The sequence below is a fragment of the Thermobia domestica genome, chromosome 1 (genome assembly GCF_964235325.1).
Source record: "Thermobia domestica chromosome 1, izTheDome1.hap1.1, whole genome shotgun sequence".
In the NCBI taxonomy this organism is placed as follows: domain Eukaryota; kingdom Metazoa; phylum Arthropoda; class Insecta; order Zygentoma; family Lepismatidae; genus Thermobia; species Thermobia domestica.
The window spans coordinates 385,770,960-385,797,931 of record NC_137454.1 but is presented as its reverse complement, the minus strand read 5'-3'; the positions used below and the strand labels follow the sequence as shown (position 1 = coordinate 385,797,931).

General features: G+C 34.8%; 1 protein-coding gene across 2 annotated transcripts; it reads left to right on the top strand.

Moving 5' to 3' along the window:
- Nucleotides 1-194: 194 nt before the first annotated feature.
- LOC145664987 (F-box and leucine-rich repeat protein 13-like) lies at nucleotides 195-26,242 on the top strand. 2 transcript variants are annotated; one of them, XM_081732174.1, is made up of 4 exons: nucleotides 195-421; nucleotides 8,399-8,449; nucleotides 16,528-16,680; nucleotides 22,066-26,242. In XM_081732174.1, exon 4 carries the CDS (start codon nucleotides 22,119-22,121, stop codon nucleotides 23,358-23,360), a length of 1,242 nt encoding a protein of 413 aa, XP_081588300.1. In that variant the 5' UTR covers nucleotides 195-421; nucleotides 8,399-8,449; nucleotides 16,528-16,680; nucleotides 22,066-22,118; the 3' UTR covers nucleotides 23,361-26,242. The 2 variants fall into 2 exon arrangements, with proteins under 2 accessions (XP_081588300.1, XP_081588291.1); XM_081732165.1 differs by lacking the exon at nucleotides 16,528-16,680 and having other exon boundaries at nucleotides 196-421.
- The last annotated feature ends 730 nt before the right edge of the window (nucleotides 26,243-26,972 follow it).

Below are 26,972 nucleotides of genomic sequence, written 5' to 3'. Positions count from 1 at the left end.
GTGCCTACCCGGCCTACCCGCTAAAGCCGATACTATGCTCGAAATAAATTCTTGCGTACATGCCTATTAAAAACAATTATAATTCGTACGCCAATTATTACTAAAAAAATGAAAATAAAAAAATGTGTTGCATTGACACAAATCATTACGAAATGTTGCCCCAATTTACGATTAAGCAAGCATTACTTCGCTTCGCATTGACATATTGGGTAATCTGGAATCTGGCAATACTGTGGTCCTATGTTTTAGAGGTTGAGTGTTGAAATCTGATCAAAAAATTTCTATTAAGTTTATAACAGTATATTATCATTAATTCACGCTTTGTAAACCTGAATCTGATCCGGATTGAGGAGATTGATGGTAATTTAAATCCTTCAAATGCTGGGTGCATTTTGATCATAATCTAAAATACGTTGAAAAGGTAAGAACGTCGCTTACCATCTTTTAATCCAAGGTATAAGAACATAATGTATTTTAAAACTAATAATTATAGATTTTTTCCACTGGAAATAGCTTTATATGCTACAGAGTACCGTCAAATCCGTGTTATACAGGATTCTGCGACAGTATTATGATTAACAAGGATATGTAGAGTTAATGTGATACCTCTGAACGTAATTGCGCAATGGGTTGAAGTAAAAGATCGGGTAATCGAAGTACGGCTGTAAGAGTAATTCAATATTTCCGAAGGTGTAATGGTATTTAGCAAAGGGGACACGGAAGTTAGTTAATTCCAGTGCAGACGTAGTTCTGGAGAACCATATTTTAGAAAATTTACAGGTAAAATTCAGTACTTTGCATGATTAAGACATGTTTATAAGGAAGAAATTTCTGCGGGCGACAACTAAATACAAAGTAATACAGCTGTATTTTAAGTTTACAAGTGTAGGGCTACTAGTGTAAAATCATTACAAGTGCTTTACGTCGGATAAAATAAGAGTGCATGTAAGATGGGGCTATTAAATGCTATTTTCCACCGGCGGTGTATTTCTGGAAAGTGTACAGAACATATATTTTATGTTTACAAGTGATGCGTTGTTAGTATGAAATCATGACAAGTGTTGTTAAAACTCGTATCATTGCGAAAACTCAGTTTTTCCCACTAACCTCGCTTGCGTGCATGCCCACCATCGCTGACGCGCCTGTTCCTTTCGAATGCACCCCGCGCGGGTCCATCAACTTCACCCTAACCTGACTCGGTTAGGTAATTTTTGTGCTTTTTAGTGGCCACATAGCACAGGTTGGTTTGTGTATGTTGAACTTTAGTTCTTAAGCTACAGATCCCGTAGCCGTACTTACACGCAAATCGTAGTATTTATGGGGTTTTTCAGCGATTAAATAATAGTTGTATATAGTTTGTAAGAAACAAAATAGTTTTAACATACAGTTATTAAAACTAAATAATAATATTAATTAAAAAGTAGTTCACAAGAAACTCAAAGAACATGATACGTAATCAAATGCAATTGAGTTCATTCCTCTACTCGCTGTCTTAATTTAGATTTTAGGGAAATTGTTTTTCTGGCAACACTGTAATTTCTATGGATTGCAACACTGAACGTTCTTCAGGTTCATATTTTCTGTTGTAGAATAGCATTATCTATCATTGTGGTGACTTGCATTTCATTATCTCCTTTCACTGATGAATAAACAAGCAAAAGAAAAATGGTAAATTTTGTATTATTTTTAGTAAGGCAGGCTCTTAACAGTTAATCACAAATATTTATTTACATGCTGTCTAGATACGTATTCATCTGTATTGTATTACTGCGCAAAATTAGTACCGTCCCACTGTTAAATATTGCAAACTACGCACTACTTAGAAATAACTAAAACTATTGATCCTTCTTAACCAGCACTGAACAGTTCTCTACTACAGTATTATATATGTAAACTTTTAGACGGAGTTGGGGCGGAACCCACTATCAAATACATGTCTCCGGGACGTCAAAAATTATAAAATTCGTACGTAAATATTTCTGTCCTGTACTAGGTCGGCACGCAGGGAAATGCCGAGCCTATAGTCATGAAATATGAACTTTTCTTAGCAGGAAATAGGTTCTTGGTGCCTCAGAAAGTGTTGATTAAGGGAAGAGTCGCATTAATGCTTGCAAATTGACTTTAGGAGAACTGAATGTAACTACAATGTGTGCACATATGGTATAAAAACTGCAGTGCATAAAACACAATTTAACTTAAAAACACAAACCAACTTGTGCTGAGTGACCACAAAAAACATGAATGTGATCTAACTGAATCAGGGCAGGGAAGAGGCTCCAAGCGATTTGCGAGTTATTTCTGCAGGGAACAGGCTCGTCAGCGACGGTGGGTGTATGCATAAATGAGGATAGTGGAAAAACACTTGTTTTGCATGTGGCAAAGCTTTGCGAAATTTATATAACCACTTTGTACACTGCCTTCTCACAACACTTCACTTCATGTCTTTCTTATGGAGTACTACATGGTAAAGAGCACACTTTCTATTTCGTATTTCTCTTTCGTTATTATACATGTAAGAGATAAGAAGCCGATATATTTTGATTTCTTATACACACTTGTTATGACATCAAGTAACATATTTGCTCCGCGATTTCACAGATTTATGCCCCCATGAAATGGGTTAGTACCAGAATTTTCCCCCATTTTAAAACATTTGTTTCACATGCAACTCTCCCTCTTATTTAGATTCCGCTCTATATTTCATTATTCCCCACTATTACTGCAGCATTCGCGTTGTAAGTTGGTTAAGACAGTTGGTTTGAAACACTACCATATTATGGTTATTGTCTGTTTTAACTAAAATCACATCAATATGCGAACTCGTATAGTTCAGAATTTAACTTCATTTTTCTCCAATTAATCGCCCTTAACTGAGTATCTTGTTTACTTTTTTGTGTTACTCTCATGCTGACATTTGGTCTGACTCTGTTCATTTCTCCGTAAATATGTCTCAGATCTGCCATTTGTGACAGTTAACCCGAAATATGTCGTGTTCTTACGACGTGTTATGATGCGAATCTACGTAGATATGTATTAATGAAAGTCTAGCCTGTCAAGCACGGATCCTCCATAAAGTAGCCTTTAAGTACAGGACATTTATTGCATTAAACTCCGCCTAGTTTTCAACATGAAAATAATTACTTATCAATAAAATAAGTTTGCAAGTACATAACCTTATTTTATATTGTAGAATTACAGACGGTGGTATGGTATGGGTCTTGTTAATGACACACGTCAGTATTGATAAACTATAATTTTAATGTTCAGTTCGAATCCACGCTGGATACGGTGTCTTCCTGCCCTACTTCAGTAAAGTTGCAGTGCCACGACTTAGACATTTAAAGTGGTTTTGTTCCTTCTCGATTAATGCTAAGGTCAGAGACTCACTGTACCTACAGGTGAAATAGTAAGTGCGTGCACCTACAGAAATATACTTGTATCATCATGTTTGTCAATGCATGAATTTACACGATGACGTGTAACGTAGTTGACTTCAGTTCGTGGAAACAAATTCAAAGATGAGATTATAAAGCAGTTTTTTACAGCTTGAGAATTCTTAAGTTAATCATAAATGAGTTTTGAAATATCCAAACTTTTCTTTCACGATCATTTCAAGTCATTTTGAAGAGTAATAACTAAAAGTGCAATCACAGTCAAAAATTTAGCGTTGTCCGTGACAATACTATCAGTTCTACGTTCCACGATTGTGCCGTATGTGTTAAAGGAGACTGTGATAATGATAATGAAATGGTGGAATGAAGAAAGTTGGAAAAAACGGGAGAACCCCGAGCAAATTCACGAACACAATGTTTGTGTACCTCAAAGCCCACTTGGCGCTATCCTAGGAGTTTAGAAGGGGGACCACACATCAGCGGTGAACGCTCTTCCACTGATCCACCGCGGTTCCATATACAATATGTGTAAAAATTTAACACCTTAGCTTTCATCTTACTTCACTCATAGTTCCAATGTCCGGAACGGGATTTGCACACCTTACTACAGCGAAAGGTTCTTTGCTGCCTACAGATCCAATACTTGCGGTAAAGATATCTTCAGCAGCATCTTTTCAAGTTTTTTGTGCTTTGGAAGGGATAAGATTCTCCGTCAGTAAGAATTTCTCATTACTAATTATCACATTACTATATTATTTTTTTCTCTATATGTAACTGTTCGATTATGATTCTGTCTATTGTAACAAGTGTTTTAACAATAAAAATATTATACATATATATATATATATATATATATATATATATATATATATATATATATGAGAAACTAAAGAAGGCATTTGGCCCAACTCCCAGTTAGTATTCCTGGACAAAGTGTCTTTGATTTTCGGTTTCTCTTCCAGTCACAAAGGTAGTTTCTTCCAGAAGCATGGCTATCGTTATTCGGTGGAACAGTCTTCACTTCTGAAGTCCCTATTAGCTCGTGTAGCTTGTGGTTGAGGCTCAGAGGTACTCCTTTATTTGTAACACGTTCCCTCCAATAATCAAAGCTCTTTTTATCATTTTTCTTTTCAAAAGCTGTTAGTAGTTCAATTCTTTGTTCTGTTTAGTATTTCAATTCTCTGTTCTGTTCGTCATTTATCCGTAGTAGCAGAGTTGGCAAAAACCATGGTTTTTATTGCAAAAAAGAAAAAAAAAACGGTTTGTTTGTTTAAACCTTTTTTTTTTTTTTTTTTTTGCTTTAAATAATTTACTTTCTGTATTTATATCACATATGGACAGAAATAAGTTTCTTTCACCTTGGTGTTATTATGCAACAACCGAGTTATGCTGGAAGGGGTCACATAACCTAAAACGGAGTCCAAACCGTTTCTCAACTTACATCCGAAACAAATTGCCCTCCATTTGAACTCGAAACCAAGACTAATTGGCCACAAATGCGATACGTCTCGTGACTCACTCCCGAAAGACTCCTGATATCTTGTACTGATCTTTACATGCTCTTAATGTAATTGTCTAATTGTCAAGTCATTTGAGAAGGACAAAAAGATAAACAGTTACACAAGTGAAACCATTATACAGAATTACATATGGACAATTTCAAAATACTGCAGAGTACAGAAAAACTAATTAAGTCCAAGTTAGTTCACTACGACTTTTATTAGTCCAAATTAAAGAAATACAACGACTTAATTTGCATATCAGTAAGAAAAGTGAATAAAGATACGAATTATTTGAGTCCACTTTGGCTCTGACCCATTTATACATAAATAGATACCAAAGATACTTTTGATTTCAGTAAATGCCTCTCGTGAGATTTGTATGACTCCGCCCCCCAGAAAAGTACGGTGTTTCGATGTATTTTATCGATAGTAAACATTAAAACGAAACAGTATTTAGAATTTTTCTTTGACTGCAATTGCATAACAATAACAAACTGTAAAAAATCACAAAAGAAACATTCGTAAACTTATAAAAAAATTGCTTTTGTAGTATAATCTCTTTGAGTAATGAATGGGGAATTTAGGTCCGAATATATTACGAATAATATGCGGGAGTGACACGTGATAACCCAGACATGTGTATTCATCAAGATTTTACGAACACTTACACTTTTACAAACATTATTTGTGTTTTGGTTTAAGCCATTTTTTTTCCTATTTTTTGAAAAAAACAGCTGGTTAACCAGCCAACCCTGCATAGTAGTATAAAACTATTATTCCAACCAAAGTTTAGGCATGGTGGCTCATTGGTAGAGCGCTTACTTGTGGTGCGTGGGGTCCCTGGTTCGATCCCCTGCTAAGTAAATTTGTGGTGGATATCATGTCCGTGGGTTTTCTTAGGATACACCCGTTTCCTCTCACTTCCTCATTCCACCGCTTTTTCCATTATTCATTTGCCTTAATCATCGTCTCCCTTAGCCTAAAGGGCATGAACATGGAACATTAAACTGAAAGATTTTCAGAAATTTTCCAAAGTTTAGAAAATTGAGGAGGTAGTAAGTGGCCACAGATTGAATCTCCCAGCTACTGTGATGGACAAACACCGTGTGCGTGGGTTTTCTCGGGGTTCTTCCGTTTCCTCCCACTTTCTTCATTCCACCATTTCATCCATTTCTCATAATCACCGTCTCCTTTAGCCTAACCGGCATAACCGTGGGACGTAAAACTCAAAGATTTCATTTCATTTTTTTTTTTCCAGCTACTGAATAGGTTTCTTTGATCTCGTCAGGGTTTCTGTATCTGCTTTTAGAAGAATTACAAAATGTAATCACAAAAGCTATTTTTCTGTTCTTCTGATTTCGGGTCCATGTCATCGGTATGATGTAAAGTAAATAAATATAGAAAATATACATATATTTGGGCATTCTGTTCCAATGCGTGTTGTCACCAGATTGTTCTAATTCAGAGTCGTGATTATCTTCTACGGTAGCTGTCTTTTTCATTATCAGAATCCAACGAAGAGGTGAGTTGTACTTCAGGCGAACCATCTTCATCGAAAAAGGTTAACTTCGAATACGCCCCATGTTTCTTATGACACAGATAACCAGATTTTTTTCTTCTTGAAAAGGATGGGTTTTCAGTGCATGAAATGTCTTTACAAGCACTGTCCAGCAGCCTTCTAATTATTTATTTTTCTTTTATCACCCATTTTTTTTCAACTAAGTAGGAAACTACTAAAGTAATACACTAAAATAAACTAAAGAAGGTACCGAAGATTGTCACAAAACAATATTATTTTACGTAATGTTAGAGAACTTTTAAGAACTAAAGAAAAAATTGTATTCGAATTTGCAGAGCATGAGTAAATTGTGATATATATATATATATATATATATATATATATATATATATGTGTGTGTGTGTGTGTGTGTGTGCCAGAATTAAAACACATATTTACATGCAATGTCAAAATTATGGACATACATGTATAAACAGAAAGAAAAGTATATGAATCTTTACGAAAAATCAAGGATTCCATACAATAAACATAATTCAAACAAAGAATCGTTTTCACTATCATTAAAAATAGCTTTAACAATAGAATTAAGTTAATTACAATTTACGTACGGCGATAGCTACATGAAAATTCTGTGTGTAACTAATAAAGTTTATAAGGGGTATATAACCACTGAAAACCTATGAAATAGTAAACACAACAGTCATTGCTTAAATTTAATGTATAGTCAACTAAACGTATAGCTGAGTGCCAGTTATGTATATAAATACTGGCGTCCATTACCCGCTTCGCTGAGTTAAAATAAGAAAAATTAAGAATATGTTCCGTTAGTCAGTCACGTTTTACTATTACTGAAGCATTCTCTGACCACCGATGCTTTTTGTCGGATTCTCTCCTTCTTCCCCCTCCCCCCAAGTTTCAGGGTTGAATTTGGATTTAAATAGCATCGGAAGTGTCACTGTTCATCTCAGCGACCACGAAAACTATGGATTCGACGCCATTATTAGTCATTTTCGATTATTTCCCTCTCTCTTACGTTGCACCACCAAAGGCCCGAATCTCGTGTATGTTGAAAATTTGATGGAGATCGGTCGGGTGGTTCAAGAGTTGAGTTACAAACATAGTCACTTTCATTTATACAGAGTGTTTCAAAACAACACCGACAACGTTTGAGAGGTGATTCCTGACGCCAAGATAAGACAAAAAGTATAGACCAGCCTGGGTGCACCGTTCGGAGTTATAGGCTGTCGAAAACATGAAAAAATGAAGTTCAAAGATTCATAGCTCCAAAACCATAGGACCTACCGCAATCGGTCCAAGACTTTACTTAAGAACTAATATGTACTCTATCCAAAAATACATGTTTTAGAATTCTAAGGTACTCACGGAATAATTTTTATGAAGGCAGTTTCACTACGGGCATATAATCTGAATTACTCACCAACTACCTCGATAAAAATTGTTGTGGAATTGCCGCATTATTCTGACACATGGATATTTGGATAGGGCACATACTAGTTCCTAAATGAAGTCTTGACCCGATTCCGCTAGGTCTCATGTTATGGAGCTATGGACCTTTAAAATTCATTTTTTCATGTTTTCGGCAGCCTATAACTCCGAAAGGAAGCATTGTGCACACAGCTTGGTCTATACTTTTTGCCTTATCTTGGTGTCAGGAATCACATCCCAAACGTCGGTGTTTTTTTGAAACACCCTGTATATATGTACATAGATTTGAGTAGTCGAATTGAGTAATTATTGGTTTTCAGGTTAACAAGTACATCCTTTTAACACAATGTTGAAAGTAAGTAGAATTTTAACTTCTTACTTCTACCGTGTAGGTTTAATACGATTTTTTCGAACGAATCTGTGAAAGAATATAATGAGCGAGGTGAGTACATTTTCTGTTTATTTACACACTGTAGTAGTAGCTTTGTGTAATTAACCAGGTCATTTTATTGTTTATTTATTTGTGTATTGTTTTTCAGAAATCTTGGTCTCCGAAGTGCGGAATCCTAAGCGTGTGTGTGGAATGTTAGGTAGGTATGGGCTGTACTCTTCCTAGTTAACTTTAGAGGAGAGGCTTGAAGCCATCATTAGGATAGGCGCTTTCGTTGGTATCTTAATTCTATTTATGACTATAACTGTCATTTATAACTGTTAAAACATATTTAAATGTTTATCTGTTTATCGTATTTCAAAGTTAATATATCCGAGGTATTCTGTGTGAAGTGTGATAAAGTGGTGTAAATAATTTATTTATTAGATATTTATTTCGAAACAATTTACTACGTTTTCTTTTAAATTACTGTATATCCTCTGCAAACACCCTTCATGTATGTTTTTATACCATCTAAACACCAGTTAGGGCTTAATTTCGACTTTTGTGTTTTACCGAATATTTATCTTCATTATTATGAGTAATATCTATTTGCCTGCCTATTTTCTATGTTTTAGTGTTTAAATGAACTCTTGTCTGATCACATCACTCAACTAAAACCCGTTTGGTGTCGCAGCATTTCGAAGATTATAGTATAAGAAGTGCTTTTCTAATGTGTTCCCTTACAAATTCGTGTCTGTGTGAGTACTTTGTATATTGAAAACTAGATACTGCTATCCAGTATTGGAAATGTAAAAAGACTTGGTTCCCTGCCTCTGTCCTCTGAAGTTAACTGAAAGAAACATGAATTAGTATATATTTATCCATTTATATATATATATATATAGTCAAACCTGGGTAAGTGGGATCGGAAGGGACCACCAACTTAAGGCTATTCACTACAGCGAAATTAAACTACCGCTAATTTTAGAGTTTTTTCTGTAATATCTTCAAAACAAATAAAAATATTCGAAAAACAGAAACGTAGTGAACTAGACAATGCGATTTTGCATGTGATACCTTTACCACAATTCACCTATCTGCTTTTGGTATGCTGCTATTTGCAAAACCCACAAAAAAATTGCTAAATCTATCTACAGTTGCAAATCAAAAGCAGATAGATGAATTGTGATAAAGGTATCACATGCAAAATCGTATTGTCTAGTTCACTACGTTTCTGCTTTTCGAATATTTTTATTTGTTTTGAAGATATTACAGAAAAACTGTAAAATTAGCGGTAGTTTAATTTCGCTGTAGTGAAGACCCTTAATGTAACTTATATAGAAGTATCTCACGTATTGAGTTTCTAACTAAGCAGGTTGAAATAGCCGATATCCCACTCATAGAGATAATGTTAAAGGACAAGATTTCCAGTTAAAGAGTTTTCTCAAATATCCTAGTTCCATTTACCCAGATTTGACTACCTGTTTGTTATCTATTTATCTATATACAAAATTATCTATATAAAACTGTAGATTCACATTTTTAAAAAAAAATGCATTTATCACTCCTTTCCAAAATATTGCAATATTCACAATAATCGGGGTTCCAGTCAAGTTTTTCTCTTCCAGGGGGGAAGGGAGACTTCCCAGCGCTCTCTCTCTCTCTCTCTCTCTCTCTATATATATATATATATATATATATATATATATATATATATATATATATATATGCAAACTTTTTTTCCACAGTGATATACAGCATATGCGAAATTCGGGTAATCATTTCCCTGAGAAGGAAGACATTCTTCGATGAGCCGGGGAAATTGCTTGACGAGTGGGAGAAATCTCTCCATTGATACGAATCCTAAAATAACATTACAATTTCTTTTATTAATTTTGTATGAGATATCATCACGGATACCCCAGATATATAATAGTTATTTGGGAAGCGATGCGAAGGCTTAAAGTACTTTATAAAATAGTCGAAAGATGGCTGTAGTATACAGTGGAATAGTCTATTACTGACAATCAGTCATTTTAAAGCTGTTAACTGAAAAATATATTTAGGTTGGAAAAACTTATTTGTTTAAATATTTTTGAAAAACATACATACTCTTTTCGAAAATAATATTAGTTGAGAAGTACAAAAGTTTGCATTTGTTTTTGAAAAGGTATTCTTAAGAACCTGAGGTCTAGGAAGATATTTTCTTAATCGAATGTTAGGAATGAAGTAAGAAAAAAAATGAAGGTTGGATAGAAGAAGAGACAGACATTTACCAAAGAAGCATAAAAGAAAATTATTATTATTATTATTATTTAATTGATACATTCTTTTAAATTGTTACATTGCTGTTTCCCGAGTCCATAAGCCTGAATGCGTTTTAAGAAAATGTATGAATAAGTAACAAATTCAAACGGGATTTTTGAAATTCAGAAGGAAGATACGTTTGAAATTCAACCCAAAATGGATAATATGTTTGTTTGTAGCCTACTTATATTTTATTAATGGCTTCTGTACATAGTTCTATAAAATATTTAAGAACCAACGATTTCTTCGGGAAAATTTCAAAATCAAGCAGTAAGTTTTTAACATGAGAGCACTAGCGGCTTTAGAGTTCTACAGTAGGATAATCACATCGGTAATGAGGCTGAAATTGGCTTTGGAACCGCTTCCCCATCCTCGTCGCAGTGATGTTTTACTTTGATGATATTCTTTAAATTCTGATATTAGGTGCAAATAACTATTCTATCACATTTTATTTTCATATTGTTAAACTAAACACAACATACTGAGCAAGGCTATGTGATAATAATATAAAATACACAATCGCGTTACAGTTTCAACACTATAAATGTCTTCATCAGACTTCCACTCCGTATGGCTCTTATGAGTTGGTCACCTCTTATATACTATCCGGAGATCAACTTTTAATTAGGCTCCGCCCCAACACTTGTGTTATTCCCTTTCGCTTGTACAGCTGCGTTTGTGGGATTGTCCAATTAAAAATATACTTTTTTTTGCCGCATACATTCTTGTCCTGTAATTATCCTTGTTATGTTCCCTTATTAATTTGTTCTCCTTCTTTAAGTAGAATCTTCTTCCATTCTTTATTTATCGCGAATCCTGCATTCCAATTCATCGTCTTGTCCACTGTGCAAGGGCGCGGTGGCTCAGTGGTAGAGCGTTCACCTCCGGTGTTTGGGGTCCCTGGTTCGATCCCAGCTCGCACCGTGTGGACTTTGTGGTGGACAAACACCGTGCTCGTGGGTTTTCTCGGGGTTCTCCTGTTTCCTCCCACTTTCTTCATTCCACCATCTCACTCATTTCTCATTATCACCGTCTCCTTTAGCCTAACCGGCACTACCGTGGGACGTAAAACTTAAAAGATTTCATTTCATTTTTTTCTTGTCCACTGCCTTCATAATTTTCCTGGCTTCTTTTTCATGTTCTCACCAATGCCCTTTTCTCTGCTTCTATGACCTCTGCTCCTTCTTGTGCTATCCTGTAGTTGGTCTTTTTTCTGATGCTTATATATAGCGTTGTTGTTCCTTTGCAATCTTACGTAATCTTTGTGTTGTTTTGTCCTTTCTTCCAGCTTCTTCTTTTTTTTTGTTTCTCCTATGTAAATTTTGCTACATTACGCGCATTCCACTCTATATTAACCCCCCCCTGATCTTTTTTCGCTATTGCTTTTCCCTTGGTTGTTCTGACTCCTTCTGCTTCCTCCTTTCCTGTACGTCCTAATTCCTGCTTTCCGAAGCATTCTCTATATTTTCTTGAAACCATTTTTTTTGTTCTTGTCTTCTTCCTCTGTCTTCGTCTCTTGCTGTTTCTTCTGACCTTATCCTATATGTTGTATCCATTTTGCCTTAGTTCTGCCCAGAACTTCTTTAAATCTCTTTTCCTCTGTTCTTCATCTGTGTTTGGGTCTCCTATTTTTTCCTCCATGCTTTTTATGAAATTTTCTTCGTACCCTCATCCACATCACTTCTTTTGTGGCAGTACCAGGGCTCATAGCGAGTCACTTTTTTTTTTTTAACTAAAAGTTACTTTTTTTCAAGTTGGTCACTAAAAGTTACTGTTTTTTTTTTTTTTTTTTTTCAAATTTGTCACTAAAAGTTACTTTTTTTGGGAGGTAAAGTGACTTTTTCGTGTGATTTATGTTTTCCATTGGCAGTTTTATAAGAAAAATATTGTAAAAACAAACGGAAAAAGGTAGAAATTTGTTACTCATTACTCTTCTGAAATCTTTCTAAAGCACAGTGAATGGTTGGTGGATGCTTAAGCTCTCAAGATGGGGTTGAGAACCCTACTGTGTCTATTCTTTCTTCTGTCATAATAGTCTTTGTTTTCTCTCGTAATAGTTAACGCTCCGCTCAACGTTGTGTGTGTGTGTTGTCTGGTTCATCATGTTCGTCTTGTGTTATGCTTCTTTTATGTTCTTAAGAGTAGGTGATGAATTTGAATATTTCATGGCTTTGAGAACTTTCAATGATAAGTTAAATATAATGTCTGGGATGAAGAAATTCGGGAATAGGCCGGAACTGGTTCCACTTACTCAGAATCTTCTTACATCTGCTAAGTCTGCTTACCGTAACTACAAAACATACTTAGAAAACCTAAGAAAGAAGGAAGCTCAAAAAGAAGTAAAGAAAAAAAAAAGATGAAACAAAACAGCAAAGAGAGAGAAAGGTGATGGAGAAATTGACAAAGGAAAAAGGGGCATGATGAGATTTTAGTCACTTTTTCGTGTGCTTTTGGTCACTTTTCAACTATTTACAAGAGACCAGACCACTATGAGCTCTGCAATACTTCCTGCTGCATTGTAAGTAATGCAAATATTGCAGGAAAAATTTACCGTTGTATATATCCTACCTTTACATACTTTATTCAGATAATTAAAAGTTATTCAAGAAATAAAAAACAATTGATAACAACACTACTGAACCTATTTCTTTTATTGAATTTTCTCAATCGATTCTGTGAATGAAATGAAATGAAATTTTTAGTTGCACTTCCTAGGGTACTGCCCTTGGGCTAAAGGAGGCAAATAAATTAATGACAGTGAATTATAAAATAATTGGTGGATGAGAAAGTGGGACAAAAAGGGAGAACCCAGAAAAAAACACGGACACCATATTGTCCAACACAATCAGGCGTGGGCGAGAACCAAACTAGGAATCCCTCGCATTAGAGATGAGCGGTCTATATCAGTGAGCCACCGTGCAGTCCTCTCATGTGAACAAAGATTCTATAAATATAATTCCGTTACGTACCCATTAACATACATACTTAAGAGCGTGATTTGAAAGGATACAAAAACTAAGTAATAGTGAAAAGTTAACTATTCAGACTAAGTGTTGAAAGTTTATCGTTTTCCTTCTCAATAATTTGAATGAATGAGCGTCGCAATCTAGTAATAATTTAAGAATTTACTGTGGATTCTTTTCGTTTTTGATATAATAGAGCCATTTTTTGTATGTGCGAGAAGCGGAACAAATCATCTCACTGCACTATGGTTGAGTGGGTCAGCACAACCACAGAGCTTAGACTCCGCCGTATTTCCTATTCTCCCTCCGTCCCATCTGCTAACTGAAACGTTTTTTTTTTTTTTTTTTTCTGTCAAAAAATGTGTGATTACATTGTACATAAGGATAAGTGTTTAAAGAGCTGCTCTGTGAGGCAGGCGATCGCTACAAAGAACCAAGCCAGAACATGTGAACAGAGAATAACATCAAGCATAGTGACTTACTCTATGTTGCCAAATCTCGTATGGACATCAATCAGGATTGCAAACTTCATATTAAAATGACTGTTTTTTTCTTCGGTCATTCTTCATTTGTATACAGGAATAAAAGTCCATATTTATCATTAATTATTTTTCTTCGTATCAATTGTGAAGGCATGTAACTTGTAACTACACTATAGAGACACACCTGCATGAGACTCAACTATTGATAACGACAATATTAATTAAAATATTCAATTAATCAAAGAACGTAAGGAGCACATTCCTATACTACTTATCCATATTGTTGTATGCCATAGATAAAGTTAAAATTTTAGTAAAGTTCTTAATAATCGGGGGGAGGGGGGGAGGTAGAATAATTGTCCATCCATGTCACGCATCGTTGATGTTAAGTGTTCTATTTTCAATATATGATGTTTTATGAAATACATTTAAGATGCAATATAATACAATTCTGTAAGAACTATTTTAAATCATACTCATATTAGTATTTTAAATGTAATGTGCAGTAGAAGCCCGATATAACGCGGTATCTTGGGGACATATTTTACTTCCGCGTTATGACGTTACTGCAGTATATCGAAATGCCATCATAAAAGTGTCAAAAAGCGATCCCACGGAGTTCGAGGAAGGAAACATTTGTGCAGTAATGAATTTCAATATTATACAGTAATATACAATCTAACTGTAAAATTGTACTACAGAACCTATCTTCGCAGAATTTTTAGTGTTTTAATCCAACTTTCAAAGCTTAAATAGATAAAAATACACTATGGTATTTTTTATTGAAGGACATACTTTCCTCCATGTTACATCCGAACTCCAAGTGTTTTGAACCGCGTTCTTTCGGGCTTCTACTATAAGTTGGTAAAATTGTTGATAATAATTGACAGCTAAGTGGAAAACCAGAAAAAAAGAAAGAAAGAAATATTCAGTATTATTCTCACTTGTAAACGTTCAAGCTTTATTATGTTTCGATAATGGTACATTTTCTTCGGAAAACCTTTTCTTTTCCTTTTGTCTTATCAGAGATAGGTTTGATGGAATGGTTTTCCATTCAGCTTTTCAATTAATGAAGACTAGAGTCCCAACAATGAATAATCTTAAGTAACTTATTATCATATAAGGTAAGTTGTTATGACATAAAAATAATTTAACAAAATTAATATTATTATTATATTTTTAATAATGTATTGTGAAGATACCTGTTACGTGTGTCTTAAGTTGGAATAAGAAATAGTGAATCTAATAACGTATTTTTGGAAAGTTAAAAGAAAAATGATAAGGTGTAATCATTCGTAATGAGGTTGTATTGTTTTGACATAATTAACATTGAAATCCTCGTAAGTTCATGATTTGAAACATATATATATTGATAACTTACACGTGAAATAAACACTAAATCATAATCATAAAATAACTTTAAAGCTAGTACAGGGTGTTTCAAAATGAACCTCGGAGTTTTAAAGCTTTGGAGTATTTATTACATTTAACGTACAAATTATAAATAGTATATCAAATGAAAGAACAACTCAAACAGCTTCTGCTACAAGTGTTGAATGTGAGCACCATTCGTCACACGGCACACATCGAGTCGATAGGCGAGAAAAGCCCTAAACCTTCTGCCGGGACATGGCACAAAACACATTCAATTTAGGGGAGTCTCGTTGCAACTGTACCATCTCGAGGCGATTTGCTGACCCCCAGATGCAAACATTATGAGTGTGAGTTGCATCAACACTTAGGTGAAATGTCGATTCATCACTGAAGACGACACGATCCAGAAAATCTTCCTCGTCATGCAGCAACATTTCATTTGCAAAGTTGGCACGCAAACCATAGTCTGTAGGCTTTACAGCTTGTAGCCACTGAAAACGATAAGGACGTAGTGGTAAGCATATCCTTAAAATTTTCCACACAGACGGTTGCACTTTAACTACAGATTGTCTTTCAAAATGTAAAACACAAAAGGCTCTTTGCTCACTTGTCGCGATCTTTACTACTAGCGCTTTCTAACGGCAGAAAGAGGAAACAATGCATGCACATGCGTGCGTACAAAACTGTTTGAGTTTGTGTTTCATTTGGTGTATTATTTATAATTGTAAGTTAATTATAACAAGTACTACAAAGCTTTAAATCGCCGATATTCATTTTGAAACATCCTGTATTTTGAACACCCTGTGTTATGATATTCCCACTTTCTATATACCAAGCGTGTATGTTACTTTAACATTTTAATTTTGTATTGAGTTTGACCAGTGCGCTATATTGTGGTATTATTTACTGCTATCTTCTTCTCTAAACTTGAAGTAATTATATGCTCATTGCTGTTTTTTGTGTAAGTAAGTATTTTTGTATACTGTATTCAGATATTTCGTGTTTTATTTATCAGCTTTAGCGCTCTGCTTTTTGGTATTGTGTTGTGATTTCTTCTTTGTCTTCTATTATTATTATTATTATTATTATTATTATTATTATTATTATTATTATTATTATTATTATTATTATTATTATTATTATTATTATTTAACGTTCTCGGATTATAGACGGAGGTTAAGAGAGGCATGATGGAATGGATGATAATGGTGAAATGAAGGAAGTGGGAGGAAAAGCATAAAACCCAAGCACAGTGTGATTGTCCACCACAAAGTTTACTTGGCGCGGTCTAGGGTGGAATCAAGGACCTCCACGCATCAGAGGTGAGCATTCTACCACTGAGGCTCTGTTATTATTATTAGTTCGTTATGTGTTTGCTGTAGAGGGTTTTGATTGTTAAATTTTTTGCATTGCTTGCATTAATGTCGGAATACCTCAAATAACCTATTCGTTCGATCTGAATTTCGTTACAGGAGTGCTCTTTAATCCACCACTTTCGCGACCGCAGCCGTTGCAAGTTAGCGCTTTTGCCGGATTATCGATCGTCAGTATAGGTTTAACGGGAATACCAAAGATAGATCACTCTATTTTTTTAAAAGGGCGCTGTGGCTCAGTAGTAAAGCGTTCATATCTGGTGCATGGTGTCCTTGGTTCGATCCCATCTCGCGCCTAGTGAACTTTGTGGTGGACAAACACCGTGTGCATGGATTTTCTCGGGGTTCTCCCACTTTATTCATTTCTGATCATCACTGTCTCCTTTATCCTAGTCGGCATAATCGTGGGACGTAGAGATTTCATTTTTCCGAAATCTATCTCTCTCTAGAATTAGATCAAGTAACATCCCAATACCTGAATTATTCTTCCACATATTGAATTGAAATATATTCGTAATATACTGAAATAATATTAAGCCACGTAACTTTCACTATATTAACCACTGGTACATAACCTGACCAATTAAACAAAAGACCTATTTATTTATTTTGTTTAGGTGATCAACTTGCGAAATTATCAACTTGATAAAATAATAAGAATACGCAAGGTGTTTTATACAAAACGGAAACTAATGTATCATAGTTGGACAACCATGCAGATCATAATTACAACTACAGATTCGATTCCCGGCGGGAGCTCATGTGGTTCGGATTCCACGTTAATCAGTAGGTCCACGTCTCATATAGCCTCGCTGCTGAAAGGGACGCTAAACTAAAAATCAGTCAATCAATAATTACAACTACAGAGTCCGCCAGAAAAATATATACACTCTTTGTCATTCTGTAGTATCACTATATTGGCATTGACAATTCTTCTGAAATGTAAGTATGTTGTTGTATGGTATTTCGCCCAATAGATGTCCGTATTGTCAGTTGTTTTGAGCTAGGATGCTTGAGAACGTTCGCCAGAACATTACAGAGGCATGTATGTGCATCGGTCTCCATGGATACATTGACCGTTTTAGCTGTAGGACCACTCGCCGTTACATGCGCCTCAAATTTGTCAACTATGCGTTTGATTTGTTAGGCGGGTTGGTGGTTCAGTACCAAACTTTCATCTCTACTGACGCTGCACTTCGATGACATTCCCAAACCTGATAAAACATTTCAAAACTTATTTATGCTTTTCGAACGTCAAGCGTGCTCCTGCCATTTTCTTATCTCAGTAGCCGTGTTGACAGTACCGACATCTGTTGAGCGAAAAACCGTACTACAATATACTTAAATTTCAGAACAATTGCCAATGTTAGTATAATGATACAGGAAGACAAAGAGTGTATTCATTTCTCTGGCAGACTCTGTATAATCACAGGGTAGAGAAAATGCAATATTTGTTTATATTATTTGATGACTAGATGAAACAACCTATTTTTTTCTCACACGTATATCCTTTATACGTACAAATTTAAAGAGTAAAGAATATGCCTCTGGGCTGGGAATTGAACTGGCGTCTCTCAGATTACTGTTTGAACCTACACTACTCAGAAGTCCAGTTAAATGTTTTCACTCTTGAGATTTAATATTCAGTCGTTAAGGAAATGAACTTGGTAAAGTAGTGATTAGCACATTGGCACGATAAGCAGAGACCAAGGGTGATTTGATTCCCGTTTATATATATATATATATCTCAGAGATTGAAAACACTGCTACCAAATACCAAGGGAGGGTAAAACTTTAGTGCAACTACGCCTACAAGTAGTAAATCCATATCTAGGTTCAGTCAGCAATAAAAGTAAATAACACATAGAATAACCTGCTGTGGATTGAAATGAGACACTTTTTTTAAATTGCCGTATTTTGTTTATTTACACATGAAACGTCACAGTTTTTGTACAGAGGACACAATAGACATTCTACAATCATATGAAATCAGTTAATGACAGAAAAAAACACACTGATTAGCAAACCGTTCTGACTTTTAAATCCACATTCCCCATCAACTAGCTGTTCGAAGTAGTTTGCACTGAGTTCACGTATTATTTTTCGAGCTCATTTTACCAATCATGACATATTTTTTGGTATATATGGTGGCTGGAATATTTTTGCTTTCAAATGAGCCCAGAATTTCTCATTGGAACGGATTTGTGGCACATGTATGGATTGCGCTCTTTGCGTAAAAACTGCACTCACTCCCGGTCCAGCAGTTGCTGCGTCCCTATTACATAAGAAGCCAAATCAGGCCAAAAAGATGTAATCGCTATTCGGATAGTTTTTGGTAAATTGGGTAAGTCTCTTTCGAGTACATTCATTTTGATATATATTTTCATTAATTGCACCCATTGATTGCTTATGAAAATATGGCCCAGAATGACCTTTTCTGTTTGTTGCCATCCAGATGCGTAGTTTCTGTGTAAATTTAGTTTTGAACTTAAATTTTACGGATACAGGGACATGAATGTGACCAGATTCAAAGTACAACATGTTTCCATTAAAATCATACCCATTCATATCAATATATGTTTCATAATCCATTATTACGTCCCTATCATCATTAGAGGCACGAAGCTCGTTCCTGGTAATTTTGTTCAGAATAACTTTTTGTTTCTCACCTGCATATAGAGACCCCCTTTTTTGTCTTCCTTTTGATCGCCAGTTCCAGTAGCCACTTCTCATTACATCACGACTCACTTTTTAATGCACGTACATCACTTGAAATCGTAAATTCGTTGCTAGCGTCCATCAGTGTCACAATCTTCTCTTTGATTTTTTTTTTGTCATAATAATTTCTTTCCTTCTTCCCCTTCTCTTTTTTCATTGAAATCCTATCTTTGGTCTTTTTTAATGTTTTGTACACAGTTGCACTACTCAATTCTTCGTTTTGAAAGTGCTTCACGACTTTAGCGTCAGAGAGTCCTGCATTCCTCAGCACGAAATCTCAAACAGAAGTCCAACTGATTTCCGCTTTGGACGGCTGCATATTTCCCGCTGACTTTCTCCTCAGCTGATACTGCTTGTAATTGCATAACAGAAGGCGTAATGTATGAAACAGTGCAAACAGCAGTCTGCTTGAATGTGTGTGTCATGACTAATACGCGTTCAAAGTAGTGTCTTTATTTGAATCCATAGCAGGTTACATCCATTTGAAATACGCTTCTTGTATTGATGACTACAAGATCATCAGGGTGTCTGTCAGTCACGAAAGTCACGAAATCAGAAAACTGTAATGAAAGTCACGAAATCTAGCTTTTGGGTCAGGTTTTTTACTACAAGTGTAAGTACAGATTGGAAAATTTCGTTCTATAAAACGTCAAAATTCACCACCAAAAATGTCTATGGTCGGCTTTAGACGCTACCAAATCGCAAGCAAAGTACGTTTCCATCGCATGGATTAAAATTCATCCTAATTCGCACCCAAATTTGCTCTTGAAATTGTTAGGAAATTTTATGATTTGGTGAAGAAAAGGTCACGAAAAAGTCACGAAATTTCATTTTGGAATTTTAGTAGACACCCTGATCATGCTCTGAAAGAGGCCTCCAGTTGATCTTTGATCCTTTCAGTAGAAAGGAGTTCTCGATGAATGACATAAATACATAAACATTCCTGCTCATCCTTTAATTTCATTTGTATCCCAGTAGACATATATGTCGTAGTGTCGTACCGTAGTGATGGGTGGGAAAGGCATGCATTTGAAACAGCTCTTGGGTTAGCCTTCAGAGCCTGACTGACTCAATTCTAGGAACTTCTGTCGATGACAAAATAGTTCGGTTGTTTTTCTGACGTAATCTTTCTGTGCATAGTGTTAAAATCAAAATTATACTGTATGCTGGCAATACTTCGATTATTATTAAAACAAAAGATACAAAATCTCTTGTTAACAATGTACAAGACATTAGGAAAAAAAAAAAAAAAAAACTTAGCTTTTGGTTTGATAGTAATCAGTTTAAACAACACGAAAATATAGTATATACTTTTCCACTCATGACATGCTAAAAGTATTAATAAATCCACAATAACTCTAAAGAACCCATCCATACAGCTTAGTCAACGAAGCATATTTCTTAGGCATTATAACAGATGAGCACTTTCAGATGGAATAGTTATATCGGAGGAACTATGTAGAAACTGAAAAGTGAAATCTTTCAGTTTTACGTCCCTCGATTATGCCGGCTACAGATAGGCTAAAGGGCACGGTGATCATGAGAAGTGAATGAAATGGAATGAAGAAAGTGGGAGGAAACGGGAGAACCCCGAGTAAACCCACGCACACGGTGTTTGTCCACCACAAAGTTCACTTGGCACGAACTGGGATCGAACCAGGGACCCCATGCACTAGATGTAAATGCTCTACCACTGAGCCACCGCGGCTCCTATATGGAAACTGAACTCGAGGCTATATACTCTAAGAGTGCTTAAACACACATTACAAATCTATTATGGGTCCGTATACCCTATCATAAAGTATGGCATTTTGTTTTGGGATAACGCAGCTGAAAGCAAATCTATATTAAACAAAACTAGGCCATCCGTACTATTGCAAACTTACATTACGCAACAAGTTGCAAATCGTATTTTAAAAAAAATTAAATATTAACACTTCCATCTATTTACATATATGAAGCATCCATTTTTAGTCTAACGCAAAATGAGAACGAGATGAAAAATGATCATTATAACACTAGATAAATAAAAAGTCTTACTTTACTAGATTATCACTGGTACAACAGGGCCCCAGACATATCGCAGATAAAATATTCTATGCTTTGTCCAGTCATATAAAAACGGAGAAAAAAATAAATAAATTTAAACGAAACTGAAAAACATATCTAATGGAGAAAGAATTTTATAGTGTAAAAGAATACGTAGAAATATGTGTAACAATGTACAATATTTTCCTATATTTGTTATCACTTCTGTAAATCATGTTTATATATATGTAATCTTATACAAATACTATGTACATGTGAACTGAACCCTCCAAACACCATATATTGGTTAGATAGTATAAATAAATGAAATGAAACGTATCACACATCGTCCTAGCAGAAGTTGTCTAATCTAAGCAGATGATGAAACACTATAAAATGTCATTGTCATGTCGGAACTACTATCAGTCTACGTGGCGGAAGAAAGAAAAACTAATACTCCTAAACTGAAGTAGAGGACTTAAAAAGAACGTATATTTTATTATTTTCTTGAAGAAGACTATACAATTGACAATATTGAAAATAGCAAACGTTGTTACTGTTATATAATAAATGCCTTTTGCTTTGTAGGATTAATGGTGGTGTTTCTTTTGAGGAAAATGTGAACGACCTTCTTTCCTGCAATGATGTTAGCGAGTGAAGCTGTTTCACATGTTGACCTCCAAGGTGATAGTGTATCTTCCACCACTATAGACGACTTACCGGATGAAATTCTATTGAAAATCTTCTCTTATTTCCCTGTTGAGGATTTGTGTCTGGTGAATGGCCTTGTGTGTAAGCGATGGAAGCGACTGGTGGGCGATCGAAGCCTCTGGAAAGATTTTGTCTTTGTGTTCGATGAGAATCAGTGTTTTGAAGAGGCTTCTCCCATCTTAACCCACGCGACGTGGCTTCACACCTTGTGCGTCCAACACCAGGATGCTAACGACATTCTAACCTTAGCGAGCGAAGTGTGTCAGGACATTCGGAGAGTGGTTCTCAAATGTTGTAAACCAATTAAAGCTGATGCGTTAAAACAAATACGAAACAGTTGTCCTAATGTTTTTGATCTTAATTTAGAAGGGAGTCAGATATCTGATGTGCAGTGTTACAGTGTCATTTCAAATTTTCATAATATATCAAGGTTAAACATTTCTCATTGTAAAGGTTTGGATGGACAGTTGTTGAGGAAGATCATTGATGGATGTGCGTTGTTATCGGAATTAAACATCGATGGAATCGTGAATGTGGATGATGCAGATATTGTTTATTTGATAGAAGAAAGGAAAGCTACCCTAATGAGCCTGACACTAGACGGAGAAAACTTATCGGATGTTTCTTTTACGAAGTTGGGGAAGTGTGAAAAGCTAATAATTCTGGAGATATCATTTTGTGACCAAATGACAGATGAGAGTTTGAAAAGCATTGCGACTTTGAACCTGGTTTCTTTAAAGCTAAGGAGAGGTTCTAGGTTAACCGCAGGTGCTTTAGCAGTGTTTCTCGCACAAAAAGGCATGTCGAGTCTTATACACTTAGATTTGTCTGAATGTTCGAACTTGGACGACAGGGGTGCAATGAATATTTCACTAAACTGTCGTTTTCTACAAATTTTGACGCTTCACTGGTGTTGGGACGTTACAGAACAGGGCGTGGAAAGTATCGTTAAGAGGTGTACGCGATTGGAAGTGTTGGACTTGTTAGGAATGGTTCGAATAACTGGAGCTTGTTTCAAACTCATTCCAAATCATTTAAACTGTTTAAAGGTGTTGAATGTAGAACAATGCAATAACATCATGGATGAAGTGTTGATTGATTTGGCAAAAAGTTCTCCGATGTTAATGGTCACCAATTACTACGGGGATTACATAACATCGGAGGACAACTAGATCTTCAGCTTCAAAATCAACAATGTTAACAACAGATTTCTCAGGGAATCTTGTACACTTAAGTTGGGGTTTTGTGTCCTACAAAAATATTAGGGAGATAGTTACATTGAAAATACGTTAATAATAAAAGACGTGAACATTAATTCAAATATGTGGTTAGTCTTGCTACGTTTTCATATTGAATATTTGAGGAGGACAGTAGTGAAAGTTTCAGCATTGTATTAAGATAACAATAATGATGATCTATTTTTCACAACCGTTGTACATGGTGGGAAGTGTGACCTGAAAATGATATTAAAAAAAAAAAAAAAAAATCTTAACCACCAGCTTTCTTTAGACAATCTGTAACTTTTTTTTACGCCCATAGAATTAAATTTAACAATGGCAAATCTTTTATGTTGTCTGTGTGAGATCTTTATTTGAAGTCAAAGCATATAATATTCTATCTACATGTTTGAATACGTTGTGGAAGAAATTAAATGGCAATTTCATTTACACTTGATTCTGCAGTATACCTTGTTGTGTACCCTCTGCAGCAGATATTTCGTATTTTTCAGCAATGATTCTGTTCTAATGCCTTTTGTTTTCTCCTCTCGAAATACTCAAAATAACCGACTGAGAAAATGTTACATATGAATGAAATTTAGATTCATATTGAACGTACAACTACCATAAACAGTTGCATTTGTTTAAAGATTGCAATTAATACATTTTTAATACTAATTTTCAAGGTAAATGTGGAAATTCTTACGGATTCAATCAATAAGGTAACTGTCATCGCGTTCAATATAAACAACGCTATTTATAAAAATCTTCCCATAACATAACTGGATATTATTGTCATAGTTTCATCCAGTGGTCCGTAGTAGCTAAAGAATTAAAACACCCATGATGTTTCGTCATCATTCAATATTTTCATCAATTTTTACATAAATGCCATTTAATTTCTTCCACAACATATTCAAACATGTAGATAGAATATTAAATGCTTTGGCTTCAAATAAAGATCTTACTGAGACAAAATAAAGATTTGCCCTTGTTAAATTTAATTCTATGTGCGTAAGAAAAGGTAACAGGCTGCCTAAAGAGAGTTGGTAATCATTTTTTTTTTTTTTAATATAATTTTAAATATATCTTAGTGCACACTCAGCACCATCAATTTTTACTATGATACAAAATAATTATTAATGACATTACTTAGTAGTAGAGATGGCGTGGACCTAGGTCTGCACGTGAAGATAAAAACCGCAATTAATTTTAGAAAAAAAGGAAAGGATTATAATAAAAAAAAAAATAAATATAATTGAAACCGCGAAATTGACTTAGTAATAACGTTCAAAATATGGGAACCATGTGTTCGTGATCTGTGTTGTCAGGAAATTCATAATTTCTTGTCGGGTTCAAAAGGAATCTTATCTGAAATCTACAGTAGAGAATTTGAATGTTAATTTCTGCTTTGGGAGTTCTGATCTTTTTATTTCTTGGTTATTTTGCTACTCATCTTGACAGTGTCCGAAGGATCGAATCCAATCAAAACAATTTAGCATCACTTAATTACAAATATAACACATGTAGATCCAGTGTTAAGCTTGTACTTCGGTTAATATTATCGTTACTATTTAAATCGAAATGTTATGGATGATTCCTTCTAAGGCCGAGATTCAAATGGACGTAGGAAGAATATAAATAGGGTGGGCAAGCTATATCAATAGAACAAAATATATCCATACGCACATAGTCATTATCCGCTTCATGTATCCTTTTGTCAAATCGTATTTAAAATCTGCAGGTAATTTATTTCTGTTATTTAACATCGTAATGCTATCTTAAATGATTGCCTCAATCGTGAATCTTCAATATCAGAATATTTAGTCATCAAACAATTTATCTTAATCTGATTTCATTTCAGTTCTGCCTAATCATGTTTTCAGACTGTCTTCATCACAAGTTTAAGTTAACTGAATACGTGGTAGAACACTAAATATCTTTGTTTATATTAAAATTGTAGGTTTCAGCCCCATTTAGGGAGAAAAAATTCCTTTGAAAAATTCGCAAGATCTGTCGGGAACGCTGAATTGGCCAAAGAAACATGAACGTTCCGAAAAACAGCGAACGTGTCATTTTGACATTGAATTATTTTTATCGCTGAATATTGTATTTATAAATGTTTGCTTGAATTCAATTCAACATTTTTCCTGACATCTTTTCGTTAAAGAAGGGAAGTCAAAGTAAAGAGCTCCCTATAGAAAGATGGTGGTCATAATAGGAATAACTAAAATGTTATCGAACTTACTTTGATTGGTATGTTTTTTCCTGACTTGTACCATAAGATGTGTACTTAAAAAAAATTGTGAAGGAAGTTTATATGGTCACGTTCAAAAGTGTTACACTTTTGCCTTTCAAGATTCAGAGATTTACAGTGGTTTCTAAGCAGAAAAGAGTAATATCGTGAATTTAATAATGTTTAAGATACGCACACACAGGAAATACTATTTTCATTATGTAATTTTACACAAGAATGGGACTTCTCGAAAGATAAGAGAGTATTGAATAATTTTTGAACATGACTGTTAAATCAGCTAACGTCTGAGTCATTCTGCAATTATAATTAATGTACTGAGAAAAGCAAAGAGGCTAATACTCACCGAATATATATATATATATATATATATATATATATATATATATATATATATATAGCAGGATGACACGTTCTTCTACATGGGACACGTAGCGCTTTCGGAAGAACCTTTTTTGATCGGCTTGCTTAAAATTCAAAAAGGATTCAGAAATGTAAACAAATCTTCTGTCAAAAATTAAACACATGGGAATAGGCACTCAGTGCCATTGTACATTGCTGCTCACTGTTTTCTTTTCTTGCTTTCCAGATGGCTAAAGTATGTAGTGGAAAGATTACTCTAAATAATATTTATTTCTCCTCTGTCCAAATTAAGTAGGAGTCTCTCTTTATGTAAGTAATATGATTCTTTGATTTTTCATTCCGTTGCTGTTTTTGCTTCCTCAATTAAACATGACTCCGCGATGTTATGGTTATAATCTCTAAGACAACTGTTTTGGGTTCCGAGACTTCCAAGTACGAACATGTTCAGTTATTCTAGTGCAAATATTCTTTGGAAAGCAAGAAGACAGTGAACAGCAGTGTACAGTGACAGTAAGTGCCTATTCCCATGTGTTTAATTTTTGACAAAAGGTTTGTTTTTTTACATTTCTGAATCCTTTTAAGAATTACTTTTTATCCTTCTATAGTCTCCTTCGTGTTTTTAAATCCTTTTTGAATTTTAAGCAAGCCGATGCGAAAGCGCTACTTGTTCTATGTAGAAGAAAACTGTCATTATTATTATTATTATTATTATTATTATTATTATTATTATTATTATTATTATTATTATTTTTGCCTTGAGTATTAGCCTTTTTGCTTTTCTCATTAAATGTCATCACCGCTCGCAATATTGTCATAAATATTGTACTATTTACTCTCGTCAGCATTTATTGTTCTAATTAGGGTATAAAGTTCAGAAATAGCTTGAATAATACTTGAGACGTGTTTTAGTTACAGAGTTTCGAAGAGTTTTATATATATACATATTACGT

Excerpts from the sequence above, each read along its gene's own strand:
- LOC145664987 (XM_081732174.1), top strand. The coding sequence starts at position 22,119 with ATGATGTTAGCGAGTGAAGCTGTTTCACATGTTGACCTCCAAGGTGAT.